This window comes from Meira miltonrushii (genome assembly GCF_003144205.1).
Source record: "Meira miltonrushii strain MCA 3882 unplaced genomic scaffold FA14scaffold_2, whole genome shotgun sequence".
Lineage (NCBI taxonomy): Eukaryota > Fungi > Basidiomycota > Exobasidiomycetes > Exobasidiales > Brachybasidiaceae > Meira > Meira miltonrushii.
In genome coordinates this window covers 432,319-449,872 of record NW_020289944.1, presented here as the reverse complement: position 1 = coordinate 449,872, position 17,554 = coordinate 432,319, and the positions used below count along the sequence as shown (strand labels likewise).

The window sequence follows — 17,554 nt, the reverse complement described above, 5'->3', positions numbered from 1 at the left end:
GCTGCTTTCCAATAAGGCCAACTTTTAGACGCGTTTCGAGTTAAACAACACTTTGATATGCATACACCCAGACAAAGTACATCATCACTTTCTCTCATCAAACGAATGATAACGACGACCTAATCACAATAACCACAACATAAGCCACAATGCCACGTGAGCTGATCACCGTTCAGGCTGGTCAATGTGGTAACCAGGTAGGAAGTCAATTCTGGGAACACCTTTGCAAAGATCATGGAATTGCAAGGGATGGTACATTGGAGGATTATGCAACAGAAGGCTTGGCAAATGATAGAAAAGATGTATTCTTCTACCAGGCTGATGATGATCATTATTGCCCTAGAACAATTCTAGTCGACACAGAACCACGAGTAATTCAAAATATCATGTCTGGACCATACAAGAATTTGTACAATCCCGAAAATGTTTACTCGAGCAAAACGGGAGGAGGAGCTGGTAATAATTGGGCACAAGGCTACGCAGAGGGTGAACGGAGGTGTGATGAAATATTGGATATGATCGAACGAGAAGCAGATGGAAGTGACAGTCTAGAGGTGAGTGAACAAGGAGTTTGATGGATGATAATTCTTGCATTCTAACAAATTGCTTCCTATCTTAGGGCTTCTTTTTGCTGCATTCGATTGCTGGTGGTACAGGTTCTGGGTTGGGTTCTTTTCTGCTTGAACGGCTTTCCGATGCATACCCTAAGAAGCTGATTCAGACATACAGTGTATTCCCAAATTCAGAAGAAACGTCAGATGTCGTCGTACAACCGTATAACTCCGTTTTGGCAATGAAGAGATTGGTCGACAATGCTGATAGTGTAGTCGTTTTGGATAACGCAGCATTGGCAAGGATTGCATCAGACAGACTTCATATCCAAGATCCAAGCTACAGTCAAACCAATCAATTGGTCAGCACCGTAATGGGCGCTTCCACACAGACATTACGATACCCAGGCTATATGAATAACGATCTTGTCGGAATGATTGCTTCGCTGATACCCACGCCTCGGGCTCATTTCCTCATGACATCGTACACACCCTTCACATCCGATACAATTGATCGTGGAAAAGGAACAACAAAGACGTCTGTGTTGGACGTGATGCGCCGTTTGCTACAGCCGAAGAACAGAATGGTCTCTACACAAGGGGCTTCTAAATCGTCATGCTACATTTCCATTCTGGACATCATTCAAGGTGACTCAATCGATCCGCGTGATGTGCACAAATCGCTATTGCGTATTCGTGAACGACATTTGGCAAACTTTATTCCTTGGGGTCCAGCAAGCATTCAAGTCGCTTTAACAAAGAGAAGTCCATACATGCCTGCCAGTCACAGGGTGAATGGGTTGATGTTGGCAAACCACACAGGTATCGGTGCAATCTTCAAGAGAACCGTTGATCAGTACGACAAACTGCGAAAGAGAAATGCATTCTTGGAAGCATATCGCAAGGAGAGTGTGATTGGGAATGATTTGATGGAATTCGATGAAGCTCGGGAAACTGTTGCTGAACTCATGGCAGAATACAAAGCTGCAGAGGGTCCGGACTACATCTCGGGAAAGTCTATCGACGATGCTGATTGAGTCTCGTCAAATTTGTACATAAGTTGTGATCTTGTATATTAATACATGCTTGCGAGCAATGATGAGAATAGCTCGCAATGGTGTGTGATGGATGTGAGAAACATATCAAGAGAAATGAAGTATGATGAGAACATCAAGGATGCTTTCTTCTCTATCATACTCTTGCAAGAGATGATAGAAAAACATGAGATCGGATGAGTGGAATAAGGCCGACGTTTTCTTATTCATAAAGGTGTGCAACGCCAGAGGATTGCCCTTGTCTTGACAGCATGATGTAGAATTCTCCTTGCATCCACAACCCTTTTTATTAAAGTCAATTTTGCATGGACCTTCGCAATACTTTTCAATGATGCGTGCGCGGTTGGCTTTGACCCAGCACATTTCTACGTGATAGATGTTCACCTGGAATTCATTATAATAGGATTATCTTAGACGAGGTGCACCGATCAATCAGCAACTTTATTGTACAACAATAGAGTCATGCAAAGCTCGTCAAGATCATGCAGTCAATCGCATACACTTTCCAGCGTCATGAGAGGACATATACTGGTTCTGATAGCGTAACAGTATGGTATGAAAGCATTTATGTTACAGTGATGTACAGAAATTATGAAAAGGTAAGCATTCATTCTACAAAGGAGAGCACTACTCTAGTGGCAGCGTTATTAGACTCCATTTTGAATTGAGGCGAGAGGAACTCGAACAAGGCCTTTTCAGCATCTCCGCCATTATGAAGATATGTTTTCAGTGCGTTGGTGAAAAGCAAAAGTTCCAACGCAGAAAAGTATTCCGTGGAACTTTGCTTTGGAAAGAACATATCGACCGACAATTTGCTCGATTTATCATCGAAGGTTCGATTTTGATGACAAAACATGCTAACGCATGCGCAATTTCGACATGAACAAGCGCATTTACCGAAAAATTTTGCACCACATTTTAGTACATATTGATGCCAATGGCGAAGGATTGTACTTTTGAGTGTATTGAAAGCCAATTGTGATGCGAGCACTTGCTTGTGGTTGATCTTGCGACAGAGACTCAATAGTTTCAGAATTACAGCATTGCTGTACCTGGAGGTAAGAGGCTTCTGTTCTTCAACGTATACGCGAAGGATTTCGCAAAGCTGGAAGATCATTCGGTCTACAACGAAGGTGGCGCAGAACTTGTCACCCAATTCCAAAACCATGAAGAGATGGCTAAGAGGCAGGTGACATTAGGGTAAGGCTAATCAGGAATTGTACAGACGGTTGATCATCTATTCAAGCATACTTACTGGAATGAATCACAGACAGCAAGGTCAGGTTTGCCGTAAACGACATTGAGGAAAGTCTTGATTGTGTTTGCGTCTTAATCCAAAGGAATTTTGTGTTTGCCACCTTCTTTCTCGTTTTTGCAGTCGGTGAGCAAGCTTGCGAATGGCGAAGAGACACACGCCAATACTGCACTTTCTACATGAAAATGGATAAAGCAGTCCTCTTTGTCTCCTTTGCAGATCAAGACAACATCGTTGAAGTCAATACGTGTCGAAAGAATGATGATGTGTTCAATTTTGTCCTCCTCTTTCTTTTCATCCTTTGGCTCAATGGCCGTTGTCTCGGCTTCCTTTGGAGAAGTTGTGTCAGTCATCTGGGATCGAAAAACTTGTAGATTTTCACTAGATCTTGGGTACGGTCTGACTTGTGAAGGTAAGATGAAGAAACAGAACACAAATTTGTGCAATTTCGATAGCATTTATTCACGGTATTTGAAGTTTTATTGAAGCGCCGTGGATGCACACAGCTCAAGTGCCCGTTACAATTTTGGCCCAATCGACTCAGCGCCGCATACACGCATTTAATAGACCCATTCACCTACCTAAAAGGAAGAAGCATACATAACATCAAACGATCGATTCATTCATAACTTTGTTACGGTAATAAACACTTTAAATAATCAGGGCGATCGACAGATTCTATTTGAGAAAGTGGCGTTCCACAACTTCGATAATGTCATACTTGTGCGGAATATCCTCAATGACTTTTTGAAATGCTACGATATCGCGAACGTCAAAGTAGCCAGCGGCTTCATCAGGTAGGAGTGTCTCGAGTGAGCAAAGACTTTGCTTGATGCCACAGCATATAGCATAGTTATGTTGGCAGCCGCAGGGTCTCTTGTCAAAGTTGATGCCACATTGGGTGCAAAAATCGCGCCAGTGATGCTTTATGGTAAAGATGAGCTCGTTCTCTGACAAATGCGATGCACCGAGCCGACCGTTTGCAACCAGAGAGAAGATAACAATCAGCTTCAAGAATGCCGCTTTGCCGTATCTGGTCTGCGAAAATGTCTCGACATTCGCTTCTTTGACTGCCAGTGAACGAAATGCGCTGCAAAGGTTAAAGATGCTCCTCTCGACCACAACATTTGCCAAGTACTTGTCTCCCATTTCAATAACATCAACCCAGTGACTGAAGGGTAGAACATAATGTATTCTTATACTCAGTACCTCTGTTAAGAATAGAGTTCCTTGCTTATACTCACTCAAAGCTTCCTTTTCCATCGCCAGCCTCATTTCGCTCCTGGAAGGTTGCATAAATGATGTGTAAGAACGATGATACGACTTTTGCGGGCTCAGGAATTGAAATTTCAGCCACATTCTCCTTATCTTGTGTAGAACAATCAGTAAACATATTAAGGAAAGTGGATGAGTGACAAGCTAAAACTGCTTTCTCAACTTGAAACTTTATTGTCTTTTTCTCGTTCTTTACTTTATCAATCGTTGAGCTGCATAAGATCAAGTCGGTGTGTGCGCCTCTTAGCTTATTCAGATAGACGATTTCCGCTTCTCCTTCTTCGACTTCTTCAGCTTCTTTCTCTGAAGCCTCCTTTCTTTTTTTGGTGGCTGACATTTTACTGGTTTGTCTGAGAGCTGGATATCTTAGCTAGAAAGAGCGTGCAATTCTGTAGTGATAAGTCTATAGAGAACAAACATATGCTTTAAAAAAAAAGAGAAAATTGATGCGATACTCATTTGTTCATTTCGGAAGCGCGGTCCCAATATTTCTTCCTTTTCGCGGTTTGAATTTTCGATTTTCAGGTCAGATCGCAGACTTAGCACCATCTAATAATGTTTAAACCATCAAACTTGGAGAAATGCTGACTTCATCTATTCACACTATCTATCAGAAAGGGTACAATATTGCCTATTTGATTATCATATGTTCATTGGTCTTTCGCTGTGTACATATATTGCTTCATTATTCATTCTTACAACTGAATCAGAACATGACTATATACAAGATCGAGAGGCATCTAGCTCAAGTACGTCAAATAAATCTTTGAGAGAATTGGTTTCTCTTTTGCTTTCATGTAGTCATCCAAAGCTTGTTGGAAGAAGAAAACTTCTTGAGTGGAGAAGTGTTGAATGGTTTCTCCTGTGAAGAAATGTTCCAGCTTATACAAGACTGTATCTTTGCTTCCTGCCAATGCTTTGTGATGACAACATGGTCCTTCACAGCCCCCACAAGCACATTCAGGGCTCCGTGGAAATTCGATTCCACACCTTTTCGAGTATGCTGGCCAGACTTGGTAAAAAACATCATGAATTTCTTGATAAACATATTTTGAAATGTTCAATGAGGATTTTTGCATTTCACCCAAGATGGTCAAAAGCTTGACTGCGGTGGCTCTACCGTACTTGACCGAAAAATTTGCCTTACCGGTGGCGATCAATCGAAAGACCACACATGCGTACCAGATTGCACGGTCAACAACCAAGCTGCATTCATATTTCATACCCATTTCGATGACCAACACCCAATGACTGTCGAAGTTGGCAAAGAAGGAAAAAGAGAGAGAACAATCAGCTCAGTGTTCTACTTCAGAAAAAACATGTACTTACTCAAAAGGCGTGATTTCATCTTCTGGCATGGAATAAAGAATGTTGAGAAACGAGACAACGGTGTAAGGTGATTCATCCATTCCAACTTCTGGCAGCTTGCCTTGATCGTTCTTTCCCGGTACATCAGCCAAACGATTCATAAATTTGTTCGAGTGACATTTCAGGAATGACTTTTCCACCTCAATTCGAGTAAAGCTTAGAACTCCTCTATTGTTTACTGATGAGCAGCATAAGACCAAATCACTGAAGTCCTGACGCTCTGCATTGATGTACCACAGCCTATCGCCCTCTTCGCCAGCTGTTAATCTTGCTTTTTTCTTTGGTGGCATTCTTTGAAGATATTTCACAGAAGATGATGGAGGGAGAGGGGGTAAAAAGGATGAAATTTTCGCACCTTTTATAAGGTGAACAAATCGATCAAAACCCTAATCATTCACATTCTCAGAATTTAAAGATAATTGTCATCGACGCATTCTTCCCACACCTTACTTATTCACGGCCATTGTGGCACCGCGATATTAACGGAGCCGCTTTTGATGCGGTGTCGTGCAGGCAGTTGACAGTCGATTCTAGGGAGATCAAGAACCATGCTCAGCATTCGTCGGAGAAGGAAATAATCCATCCTTTCCATACTCCCTTACAGTGTGGGTCTTACACAGGTAGAGTACCTTCTTGAGACTTTTCGCTATCAACCTTGACGCAAAATTATACACCTTTTGTAAGGCGAATAAATCGATCAAAAACCTAATCAACCACATTTTCAGAATTTAAATATAACATTAATTGTCATCGATGCATTCTTCCCATACCTTACTTATTCACGGCCATTATGGCACCGCGATAATAACGGAGCCGCTTTTGATGCGGTGTCGTGCAGGCAGTTGATAGTAGATTCTAGGGTGGTCAAGGACCATGCTCAATATTCGTCGGAGAAGGAAATAATTCATCCTTTCCATACACCCTTGCGGTGTGGGTCCTACACAGGTAGAGTACCTTCTTGACATTTTTCGCTTTTACACCTTTTGTAAAGCGAATAAATCGATCAAAACCTAATCAACCACATTTCTAGAGTTCGAACATAATTATCACCGACGCATTCTTCCCACATTTTTTTATTCACGGCCATTATCACACCGCTTTCGTCTACGGAGCCGCTTTTGATGCGGTGTTGTGCAGGCAGTTGACGGTCTATTTCAGCTGATCAAAAATCGTGCTCAGCGTTCGTCGGAGAGGGAAATAGTTCATCCTTTCCATACTCCCTTGCAGTGTGGGTCCTACACAGGTAGAGTACCTTCTCGAGACTTTTCGCTATCAACTTTGACCCGCCCATAAAGGACCATTATTGAACAGATCGTTCGCAACAAAAAGAATTGATAAACGGGAGCTGGACAGCACGAGCACCATAAACTCTTTGCCCCTTTTCCTCTTCAATAAAGTTACCGATCAAGAAATGTATCTACAGTTGAATCTTGATTGTTAGGATGATTTAATATTTTTTTGGTACGGAATTATTACAACTGACTGATTAGTCTTTGTAGAATTTATCTTTCTTGAAATACTTGAGCTCAAGATGGCCTTCGTAAGAACTTATGGATAAGATGAGGAACAGCTTGAATTCGAGAAGCTCGCTAATACTAAAAAGTGATCGTTCGCTTTCGTTAGCAATTCCCTCGAGATTAAAACTTGGCTGATCAAATATGCCATTATTGAAATACGTGCCAAAATCCGTTCGACACTTACGACACTCTACCTTAGATCTGGTGTAGCTTGGACTATAGATTTCTAGGCCTAAATATTGAAGTATCAACGTCTTTTTCTCCTTAAATGAAGTCTCGAGCATTGAAGCCTCGGCTATATTATCATTTATGGCCGAATGCCAGACCAAGATGAACTGCAGGAGAAACAGTCGTCCATATCGAGTTCTTTTCGACCATATTTGACGACCGTTTGACATAAGATCGGTAAAAGCAAAGTTGATTTGTGTATAGGCATGTCTTTCGACAGATCGTGCTTGATATTTCTTGGCCATTTCGATCACGTCTACACATAAACTGTTAGTAGTGTATAGAACGTTAGCTGCCTACCAAATCCTCTTTAGAGTCTAGTCACACCACTTACTCGAATGGCCATACTCCAGGTTCTTGACCGAAGACGATTTTGAGGAATGCTAGAACAAGTTCGTCTTTCTCTGGGAGATCAATTTGCCTATCTTTATCAACTCGATCACATGCTGTAAACATATCAGCAAAAATGACCGAATGATTAGCCAAAACAGCAACCTCAACGCCATAACGCTTGGTTTCCGCGACCTTTGTTTCAGGATTTATGCCTTGACAAATGATGATCAGGTCATTTTCTCCTTCTCTATCCTTGTTGATAGGAACTACTGCTGTTGAAGGATAGGATTTGTTTAAACACGATGCTTCTACTGTATATCTTGATGAGAAGAAACTCACCCTCCATTTTAACTTAAACACTCTTACACGAACGTTGAATCGAGTTAGATCGTAGGAGGAAAGATTGGGAAAGAGATGTCTCTTATAGCTTATGAATCTTGTTGATACGATGCTGAGCAGCTGACAAGTTTGATGCTGAGCAGCTTCATTTTATCAGATGAGTGTTCTTTCATCATAACACGGAACCGTAAAAAGAAAGCGGTACTATTAAGCAAGCTGCTACCCACCGGGATACTTCAGGCTGATCAAAAAAAGCGCTTTATTTATTATATTTTAAGAGTTTTGGTTATTTATGAAATTCTATAAAACAACGTAACATATAAGCACTTTTGAATATGATATAAGTGCTTTAGAAGCTCTCTTTTCTGAAGGAATCATATATATTAGTAGTAGGCAGGGATGTAGCGTATAAGATTAAGCAAAGTTTAAATTCTAAGAGCTCATTAATACTGAAGTTAGAGCGTTCATCCGCGGTGAACAGTTTATTGAGTTCAAAACTAGAGCCCGAAATCGTATCCGGATTAACATGTGGCTCGGATCTACTACAATAGTTACCATTGCTATTCCTCCTATTCATTTTGATATCTATAGCGACTTTCATCCCGCAAGAAGCGAGTATTAATGATGACTTCTCCTTAAAGGCCTTTTCAAGGTAAGATGCTTCAACAAATTTCTCCTTTGATGCTTGATGTAAGTTTAGCATAAATTTTAAAATATATAGTCGGCCGTATCTAGTATGTGTTAAGATTTTTTCTTCGATTTTTGAGAGAGCTTCGAAGGCAGCACATAAGCGAAGATAAGCTTGCCTTTCCACAATTCTTGCTTCATAATTTCTAGCCATCTCGATGACATCAATACAACGACTGTAAAGAAAATAGCTTATAAGTTCAGCTGATTACTAAATAATATAGTATCTAACTTACTCGAATGACCAAACTTCGGTGTCTATACCATAAACACAATTTAAGAATGTTTCAACTACATCAGCTTGTTCTGGTAGTTGAATTTGACCTTCTTCGCTAGATTTATCGTAATCGTCAAACGTATTTTCAAAAAATATAGAATGACAAGCTAAAACTGCTTTCTCAACCCCGAAACGTTTCACAACGATCTCTTCTTCTTCGGAAATATTCTTGTTAGAGCAATAGATGATCAGGTCATTCTTTGCTGCTCGAGATTCTTTGATCGGAATCACTGCTTCGACAGAGGAATGTTCGCCTCCTTTATCCGATTTATCTTCGCTCCAACCGTTTTCCATTTCGAAGAATTCACTAGCGGACAAGATGTGAACAGCAAGAAGGTAGTAGTGAATGGAAGCAGAACGAAGAGCCAGACATCCTGTTTTGTATAACTTAATATTATAAATGCTCAACAGCTTTGTTCGACTCGAAAATGATTTCATAAACGAGGGCTGAGGTTTCGACGGAAGCTGACATTGAATGTGCGGTGACGAAAACACCGCTGGGGCAGCAATAACACAGCCCACGACGTTTGGTCCTTTATCAATATATTACAGAATGTGTGCTGACGAGATGCTACTATGGTTACAAATTGGTACGATCCGGACCGGATAGACGGGTCCGCCATCAAATTTTGATATTGTCATCCTTGAAACAATAATTGCATTGCGTGCAAACGAAGAAGTAAATCATTCGATTGAATGTCCGCTTACTTTGATCCTGGAAGAATACCGATTCATTATTACCGCACTTTGGACAAGAATGTTCTCGCGATCGGGGCAAGGTCGGATCCTTCATCAATTGATCAATCACACCGGCCTGTTCCTTTGAAACGCTCATCAAATCGTTTCGGTATACCATCACATTGCGAGCCGGTTCCGCATATGGACATGTTCTGCATGAATTCATCAGCGTCATTGTTGATTGCTGTACTTTTGGGTACAGCAAATTGTTGCTGAGCAGTGCGAGAAGAATGGAAGTGGGATGTGTCAGTATTGATATGCCGATTCACACCAAGCGCATATCGAAGCTGCCAAGCCTTCAACCGATACTCACCATTCCGCACAGAAGTTGAGAGAAGCCATCCTGATCGATCCTTCCAATCTGCTTCAGAGATTGTGTGTTTGTAGATGAAAGGATGATGGATGGATGAATCAAGAAGATGCGATTTGATGTTGCATCAATTTTGCCGCTTAACATGCGTGCTTATAACAATTGTTTAAAAGCCTATTTTTGCCCTGGCGTGGCAGTTGAAAAATACGCGCTGCACAACGCTTACGCCTGCAGTTTCAAAGTGAAAGGGCTTCAGGGCGTGAAGGCCTTTCTTTATGTCCGAAGTGGGTGGGCGGGCGTGCGTGAGTGCGTTCATTCAGCAGCAAGCGGAAAATTGTCATTTCGCCTCCACGCAACAGACCACCATCAACCTAACCAAATCAAACATTCGTGCAAGATGGCTTCGATGAGATCATCTTTACCGTCTTTGAGACTCAACAGCATATCATCATGCGGTCATACAAGATCGATACCGAGATCAGTCGGTCGAATTGCCGCCAGAAACATATCTTCCAGTAGTGTGGCAACCACTTCACAAGTAACTTTGGCACATGCTCCCTTCCCTAAACGATTCTCAAGCCCGTTCACCTCGTCTCAAAGACCGATGAGAATGCCGCAATCACCACTTAAAGTACGTTCTATGACAACAATCACCCGTCAACCCGAACAGCCAGAAGAGCCAGAAGTGTTTGCGGGGGATACAGAACCAACAATCATCATCACAGATCGAGCGGCAGATCATTTAGCAAAAGTGTCTGAACGAGAAAGTAATCCAGATTTGGCATTACGGGTAACAGTCGAACCTGGAGGTTGTCATGGCTATCAATACAAGATGGACTTAACAAGTGAAGTGGAAGAAGATGATTTTCGATTTTCTATAGAAGGTAGAAATGTTCACCTTTTGGTCGATTCAATGTCTCTTCGACTCATCAAAGGAAGTAGGATCGATTATGTTACAGAATTAATCGGAAGTCAATTTGCCATCTTTGACAATCCACAAGCAAAAGGATCTGGTTGTGGATGTGGGGTAAGCTGGGAACCAAATTTGTAGAATAATCTTCTTTTAAGCGAGGCGCAAATATTGTGACTATATAAATTGAAACACTTCGTCAAATGAATAATTACAGAGAATGGGTATGATGTTCATGATGAAAGAAATATCGTATGCTGAATAAAGGGATGAAGTGAATAATGTACATTGCTTGTGTTATAACGTATCAAGTGGGGAGTATGCCCCTTTTTTGTGTTTCTCTCAATCTCTCCAACTTGCCCCACCAAATGATCGTGCTCCCGCATGTCCATGTGCTCCAATCCATTGAATTTCCAATTTGGGCGTTTCTGGAGGTTGCTCATCGATCAATGTCCTTTGACGTAATCGGGAAGACAACATCACTTTGACGGCAAGGTATCTACCCGAGATACCTTGAACAGAACCGAGCTCTTTATTTGCGCCCGAAACAAATTGTGTAAAATCAAACATTGTCTGACTGAATTGCAAATGTTGCATTCCAACCGGTAACAAAGCTGGCTTTGTGCTTTGTCCAGATGATTGTCCTTCTTTTTGTTTTCCTTTTTCATCTGCTTTTTCAATCGCAAACGGATCACCAAGCGTTTCATCATTTTCAAACGGAACAGAAACCGCCTTTGAAGATCGCCAATTGTACTCATTGCCAGGTGACAAGCCCGGTCCACGCACTCCGTATCGACGTGCGAGCCTGCGTACGTCCTCTTCCGAATACCCGTCGTACTCGTTCAGATCCGTTGTAGAGATTGGTGTCCAGCTGACAAAGATCAACGCAATCCATCGTGGACGCTCAGCAAGACTTGAAAACGAATTTGGCCATCCTTGTGTGGCATTCATGCTGGCAAACAGAGTGTGTCGATGTGGAATCTTGATGATCAGGCGAGACAAACAGAAGGTTGGTGTTGGGATAGATGCTGTCAGGTTGGTGCTCTTGGTAGCTTTGGGCGATCCAAGCAAAGCCGATCTGTAAAGGGTGATCTTTCTCTTTTCCAATAGTTCTTTTACAGTTTCGCCACCGTTGATAAATAGCTCTTCAGGAGTCATAAAATCTACATTGAGGTCTTTCTTTGCCTCCTTCAAGCATCTGTATACCAACTCCTGCTCTTCTCGTCCCAGCGAGTGTGATTGATTGCCCCTTGAAACGATCGCACGTGCAAATGATTCATGATCAACTTCATCTGCTTCCTGGCGTGCGTCCTTGCTTTGTTCAGCCATACGCAATTGATGCGCCATTCCGTTTGTGGCTGCTAAGAACTTGAGATTGATGTGCAATCCAGAAGCTTCAACCGAGCAAGTGCTCTCGTCATTGGACATGACGTTGGATAATCTGTTACTGTTGCTGCTGCTGCTCGGTTCATTGCCAGCCTCCTTTGATGATTCATCTTTGTTGTGATGAGAGCCAATCAAAGCAAATCGTAATGGGAAACTCGTATCTTCAAAAGTGGAAGGTAGAGTGCGTTGTGTGATGATGTTCTCTGCCATGCCTGCAAATCTTGCTGCCCGTCCAATACTGAAAGGTGTAGCAAGGGCATCGACAAGAGCGATCAGGGCTAGACCTGCTGTCCCGATCGTATCAGCATCATCCAATGATACAGAAGGTGTTGTGGCCAATACAGTCTCCAGACTTCTGGATTGCACAATCACATTGTCATCAAATGAAAGTCGATCTTGGTTTGGTAAAGGAGCCCTCAAGAGTGACGAATGGGATCTTGTCCTTCTGCGGCGGTAGTTGAATCCAGATTGATTCTGTACCTGTTGTAACGATCTGATTACTTGTAGCGTGTTGAGGGTCAGTTGTCGATTTACAGACTCGTTGAAGACATTGCTTGAGCTCAATCGTCTATTCTCAGATCGCCTAAACGTACGGAGATTTGGTGCAGCATCACGTACAGTTCGTCTTCGCACGAGTGATGAGCCAGACGTTGCTTGTGGCATAGGTGTTGCAATGACGGTTTGCGTATCAGAAGTGTCTTGCTGTGAAGGAGAAGACAACCCTGCAGCACCTGGCTGGTCATTGTCTCTATCTCTTCTGCTTCTTTCAACAACTCTGCCAATCCTTCCTTGTTGTTGACGTAATTGATCCAATTCCATTCGTCTTCGCGCCACTTCCGTCCGTAGTCGTTGTTCACGCTCTCGCAATTCACTCTGTCTAGATCTGAATTCTTCCCCCAAGCGTGCACCAATGGAGGATAGTCTCTGATTGCGGGCAAGTCCATTAGAACGAATGTCTTCGGCAGATTGCCTTTGCGGTTCAGGAGATGGTGTACTTTCACGATATGCTGTTCTGCGTTGAGGCTCCTCAGATCTGCCGGAAGCAAATTCTGCTCGTCGAACGGGCGCAGAAGGCGTACTACTCGCTTGACGATTATCTTGTCCTTCTGTTTCAACTTCAACTGATGGTCTTCGACGTTGACCGTTCGCACCTCGAACCTCCTCTAACATACGAGCAAGATCGTCTGAGCTCAAACTTACATCTCGCGTAAGCGGACGTGTGATGCGCGGATCAAAAGGATTAGGTCGACTTTGCGTCGTTTCGGCATTCTGAGTAGCATGATCGATAAGACCAGGACTGGCAGAAAATGATGGGCCACGGAACCATGTTGTCACGTTCTCACTTCCTTCATCGCGAGTACGGCGAACTGGACTAGTAGGACGTGGATCGATGACGGTCCAGCCATCAACGACATTCCAAAGCTCGCCACCTGCTTCAACATTTTGACTATTTTGCAATGTATCGCTTGAAGCAGTGAAATTACTTTCTTCATCTGCAATCACACGGGCAGATCGATTCCTTTGACGTTGAGTGACACCAGCATTAGCACCGGTCACAACTCTTCTTCGGACACGCAAAGGTGCTTCTCCAACATCTTCCACCATTTCCCCATTAGGATCGTCATATGGATTAGAACCAGAGGGTGTAGCGTTCATTGCTGCCATTCGTGCTCTTGCCATTTGATACCAGTCACTGGAAGTGCCATTTGGATCATGTTCATCTTCATCCATATTGGATGCAATTTGTAAGGAAGACATTTGCTGTGCTAAGTCATCATCTACCGTTGGCGAATACCATGGAAACACTTGTGATGGTCGAACAGGACTTGGAGGATCTTCAAAGCGTCTTGGTGGAGTGTTTGCATTGTTCACACCATCTTCTGTCTCCAAGCCATCCAATGCCCGAAGTCTTCTAATGTACTCCATTCCACCACGAACTGCTCTTGAAGATCGATCATTTGCGCTTGAAGCAGGTTCTGATTGGTTTTGTGCGTTCCTCTCGCGCATCCTCTGTGCCATACGTGCAACCCTTTCGGCAGCTTCGCTACGAGGAGTAGGAGCCTGATTGACGTTTGCTGTACTGTCAGCATTCCCACCTTCCCTCGCAAGACCGGGCGGAGGCGTTGGGGCTAAAGCAGCTGCATTTGAGGGCACAGTCAGAGCACCTTCATTCTGTTCATTTTGTGGTGCGCCTGTGCCTATAGCCGCCGATCCTGTTGAAAGATTCGATCGTACGCTAGCTCGATTGCTTGGATCAAGAGACGGGATTTGCAAAGCATTCCATGGTGACGTACTAGAAGCAGGAGGTGGTGCTATAGGTAATCGAGTGGATGCACGATCACGCGTACGTGGATTGGAGAAGATGTCATCAAACGCATCTGTCGTTTGATTCTCAGAAGGCGCATCAAAATCAGGCGGAGGAGGTCGACGACTGACTGAGGGAGAAGTTCTTCTGGTTGTACTGGGAGAATCACGACGACTCGAAGTACCTCCAGTACGAAGTGCAGTGTTACGAGCACGACGAGTTTCTTCGCTTGTCGGTACAGCTGTCGTATTTGTTCCATTTTGATTCGTGCTTGTACGAGAATTTGCACGTCTGGCCAATTCACCACGAAGCCATTCCCCAGCGGCACCAGGATACCTTCTCGCCCAGATTGGGTGGGGTAATAATCTTGCTGAATTTGACGCTGTTCCGGCTGGTCCCATAACATCGGGACGAGGAATGGCGGCAGAGAGTGCGAGCATTGAAGCGGCGATGCCTCCAGAGATACCGCGATTGTGAGCGTTTGTACCTAGTCCCCCAGCAGTATTTCGACCACGACCTCCAACACCGGCACCTATCGCCAGATCTTCCACCATTCGATCCCAAACTTGACTCTCAGCTGCATATTCGTTTGTCAGGTGAGACACAGATTGTGAAAATCGGCGACGTTCCGGGCTTAATCCATCAGTCCTTCGGTCGTTACTTTGCCTTCTACGCTCTTGCGTTGGACGCAGTGTTGAAGCCAGAACCTCATCCTCTGTCGCATCGCTATCGTAATCTTCTGACAAGTATGCATCGAAAAGGTCTGCTACGTCTGCCGGTTGCTCGTTCGGTTGTGATAGATCTCGAGCTGCTGAAAGATATGCATCTAGTGACGAGGAAAAGATTCGTTCTGAAGGTGCACGTTGAGGTGTCTGTTCTGTCCTCGCATTAATGAGACTTTGCGGTAAGAGATGATAAGATCGTGCTGCTGCAATCGCTACTCCTTCTTCATTTAAGCGATGTAGTCTTGCAACTGCTGTTGCCGCTTCTTCTTCTACATTTAAATTTCGTAGTCTTGCTCCTATTACTACTAGCTCAGTGATCGTTGTTTGTTGTGAAGATCTCCATTCAAATCTTGCAACTTCTGCTGCACGATGTAAGCTGGCAATTTGAGCGGCAATGGGTGGCGCTGATAATGTTTGAAGGTGCAATGATGTTGAAGGTAAAGATTGACCTAGATAATATGATGGAAATTGACTTGGAATACGCAAATCTTGATGAGGATTAGAAGGATCATCGCCAGGCCTTTGAGATGAACTCATGATGACCTTTGTAGATGGATGAAGGATTTGTATGTATGAAAGCGGCTGAAAGGAATCCTTTGCCGCCAATCAATATAAAATCCTGAATTATATTTCTTCTTTTTGCACCCTCGGCTCCTACGATGCACCGCACATTGATGCAATTTGACGCCTTTTAATGTGATTTTTGAAAGAGAATAATGAGATCAGATGATGGTTTGAGAAATAAAAGAAAAGGGGCTTATGAAAGGGAATTCATGACGCCGTTCAAAGAATGATGGTTTTTATAAGGAGTTGTGAATGAGAATTGAGTTGTAAACAAAAATAATTGCAATGTCTGGCACAGGGCCACTCATAATCCAAACTAATCAAAAGCGTGTAATGTATGCAATAAAACACCTTTGCTGAGTGGAGTTTGATCATTTGGGCGCCTGAACCCAGTGTACGCGATATTAATGCGTTTTTAAGGTACGTACAAAAGAGTTATTCATAGCAGGCGACCCTTTCCGTGGCGCTGCTTTTGACATGAAGAACAAAATGAATCGCGGTCGCCGCTTTTTATGCATTTCGCCTTTCGATCTGAATAGCATTCATGCAGAAAGGTTAATTGCCAGTGATGTCAAATGTTGGGAAGATCTGATTGGATCAGTACCTTTCTCTCACGATCGCATGAAATTCAATTTTCCCAAACTAGTCGACATGGTCAAAACATTCAAAAGCCGATTGTAAAATAGCATTGACTCAAAATGCAAAGAAACAAGATGTGTAAAGAAGGGCACCCTAGTCGAGCTCAAAAGAAACAAAGGGACATATCATCAGAATGGTATCCAACCAATTAGCCGCGGCTAAAATTTCAAGACGGCTTCCAGCCATTGCTATCTACTCCAATAATAGGACTTGATCATTTTCATGACGAAATGCTGTTGATCTATCACAGTGAGAGATATCAATCATTGTTCGTGTTCTTCTAAATATAGAGCAGCGAAGCAACGTAAGTGATCTTGTCTCACATATAAAAGTACTTTTTGCTTGTTTTAATCACTTCCTTTCTCACCTTCACCTCATTTCCACACAAAAGACGTTGATCGTCTTATCACTCATTTGCTTTCACTATTGGCCGGGTGCCTTTCATTCTGCTAGAATAAATCATACTCACTATTCATAATAATCATTTACCCCTATCGACATGTCTCATTATAATCCACAAGATCCTCATCAAAGCATATACGTTACCAACAGTGAACTTGAAAGCATGGTCGGAATGGACAGACCTTTAGTGGTCGTTTCCTCACCACCGCTTCTTGGTATTCCACAAGATCGTCAAAGTGTATACCATCAAAGTGGAATAAACGGAAGACCTGTTGCCGATGTTCCCGCAAGTCCCAACCCCGGTGGTTCAGAAGTCAGTCAATGTTTTCCCGCTTCTGCACCAGCTGCGGTTCAAATGAATGCGCGCAATCACTTCACCACAGTGACAAATGAAATGGAAGAAGATCAAAACTACTTCTCATACCGTCCACCTCCTCACCCTAATGTGGGACCAAGACCATCACAAAGTGGTCCTATGATCAGACGTGCTTCTGTTGCTAGCTCACATCCTAACAACACGCCTCAACAGCCAGGAATGGCAGCTTTCCCCTCTCAGAATGGTCCGATCAAACCATCGCCACTCGGTGGAGGCAGAAGAGGTCCAACTTCAAGACCTGGCAGTGTTTTCAGTATCGATAGCCGTTTCAGTTCTGCTCCCATTCCTGTTGCACCTCCAAGAGCAGCAGACAA

General features: G+C 43.2%; 8 protein-coding genes across 8 annotated transcripts; 2 read left to right on the top strand and 6 right to left on the bottom strand.

Annotated features, from left to right (window-relative positions):
* The first annotated feature begins 39 nt into the window (after nucleotides 1-39).
* Nucleotides 40-1,645, top strand: FA14DRAFT_144068 (gamma-tubulin). Its single transcript, XM_025497234.1, has 2 exons — nucleotides 40-554; nucleotides 620-1,645. Exons 1-2 carry the CDS (start codon nucleotides 150-152, stop codon nucleotides 1,586-1,588), a joined length of 1,374 nt encoding a protein of 457 aa, XP_025354996.1. The 5' UTR covers nucleotides 40-149; the 3' UTR covers nucleotides 1,589-1,645.
* Nucleotides 1,646-2,213: 568 nt separating this feature from the next.
* On the bottom strand, nucleotides 2,214-3,214 carry FA14DRAFT_171449 (uncharacterized protein; the record flags this gene model as incomplete). Its single annotated transcript, XM_025500332.1, has 3 exons — nucleotides 2,214-2,784; nucleotides 2,862-2,934; nucleotides 2,965-3,214. The coding sequence occupies 3 exons, from the start codon at nucleotides 3,212-3,214 to the stop codon at nucleotides 2,214-2,216; spliced, it is 894 nt and encodes a 297-aa protein (XP_025354995.1).
* Nucleotides 3,215-3,539: 325 nt separating this feature from the next.
* FA14DRAFT_184165 (uncharacterized protein) lies at nucleotides 3,540-4,473 on the bottom strand (the record flags this gene model as incomplete). The annotated part of the gene is made up of 2 exons (XM_025501370.1): nucleotides 3,540-4,032; nucleotides 4,106-4,473. 2 exons carry the CDS (start codon nucleotides 4,471-4,473, stop codon nucleotides 3,540-3,542), a joined length of 861 nt encoding a protein of 286 aa, XP_025354994.1.
* A 403-nt stretch (nucleotides 4,474-4,876) lies between these two features.
* FA14DRAFT_154142 (uncharacterized protein) lies at nucleotides 4,877-5,794 on the bottom strand (the record flags this gene model as incomplete). Its single annotated transcript, XM_025497659.1, has 2 exons — nucleotides 4,877-5,387; nucleotides 5,466-5,794. 2 exons carry the CDS (start codon nucleotides 5,792-5,794, stop codon nucleotides 4,877-4,879), a joined length of 840 nt encoding a protein of 279 aa, XP_025354993.1.
* Nucleotides 5,795-6,990: 1,196 nt separating this feature from the next.
* On the bottom strand, nucleotides 6,991-9,179 carry FA14DRAFT_178091 (uncharacterized protein; the record flags this gene model as incomplete). Its single annotated transcript, XM_025500814.1, has 4 exons — nucleotides 6,991-7,516; nucleotides 7,584-7,854; nucleotides 8,708-8,784; nucleotides 8,845-9,179. The coding sequence occupies 4 exons, from the start codon at nucleotides 9,177-9,179 to the stop codon at nucleotides 6,991-6,993; spliced, it is 1,209 nt and encodes a 402-aa protein (XP_025354992.1).
* Nucleotides 9,180-9,297: 118 nt separating this feature from the next.
* Nucleotides 9,298-10,020, bottom strand: FA14DRAFT_160187 (uncharacterized protein). The gene has a single exon (XM_025498560.1). The coding sequence runs from the start codon at nucleotides 9,796-9,798 to the stop codon at nucleotides 9,508-9,510; it is 291 nt and encodes a 96-aa protein (XP_025354991.1). The 5' UTR covers nucleotides 9,799-10,020; the 3' UTR covers nucleotides 9,298-9,507.
* A 319-nt stretch (nucleotides 10,021-10,339) lies between these two features.
* Nucleotides 10,340-10,984, top strand: FA14DRAFT_120885 (uncharacterized protein; the record flags this gene model as incomplete). The annotated part of the gene is made up of 1 exon (XM_025496430.1): nucleotides 10,340-10,984. One exon carries the CDS (start codon nucleotides 10,340-10,342, stop codon nucleotides 10,982-10,984), a length of 645 nt encoding a protein of 214 aa, XP_025354990.1.
* A 201-nt stretch (nucleotides 10,985-11,185) lies between these two features.
* FA14DRAFT_171446 (uncharacterized protein) lies at nucleotides 11,186-15,796 on the bottom strand (the record flags this gene model as incomplete). Its single annotated transcript, XM_025500331.1, has 1 exon — nucleotides 11,186-15,796. One exon carries the CDS (start codon nucleotides 15,794-15,796, stop codon nucleotides 11,186-11,188), a length of 4,611 nt encoding a protein of 1,536 aa, XP_025354989.1.
* Nucleotides 15,797-17,554: the final 1,758 nt, after the last annotated feature.

Coding starts and splice junctions, on each gene's coding strand:
- FA14DRAFT_144068 (XM_025497234.1), top strand. CDS start 150: ATGCCACGTGAGCTGATCACCGTTCAGGCTGGTCAATGTGGTAACCAG. Junction 555..619: donor ATGGAAGTGACAGTCTAGAG/GTGAGTGAACAA, acceptor TTCCTATCTTAG/GGCTTCTTTTTGCTGCATTC.
- FA14DRAFT_160187 (XM_025498560.1), bottom strand. CDS start 9,798: ATGACGCTGATGAATTCATGCAGAACATGTCCATATGCGGAACCGGCT.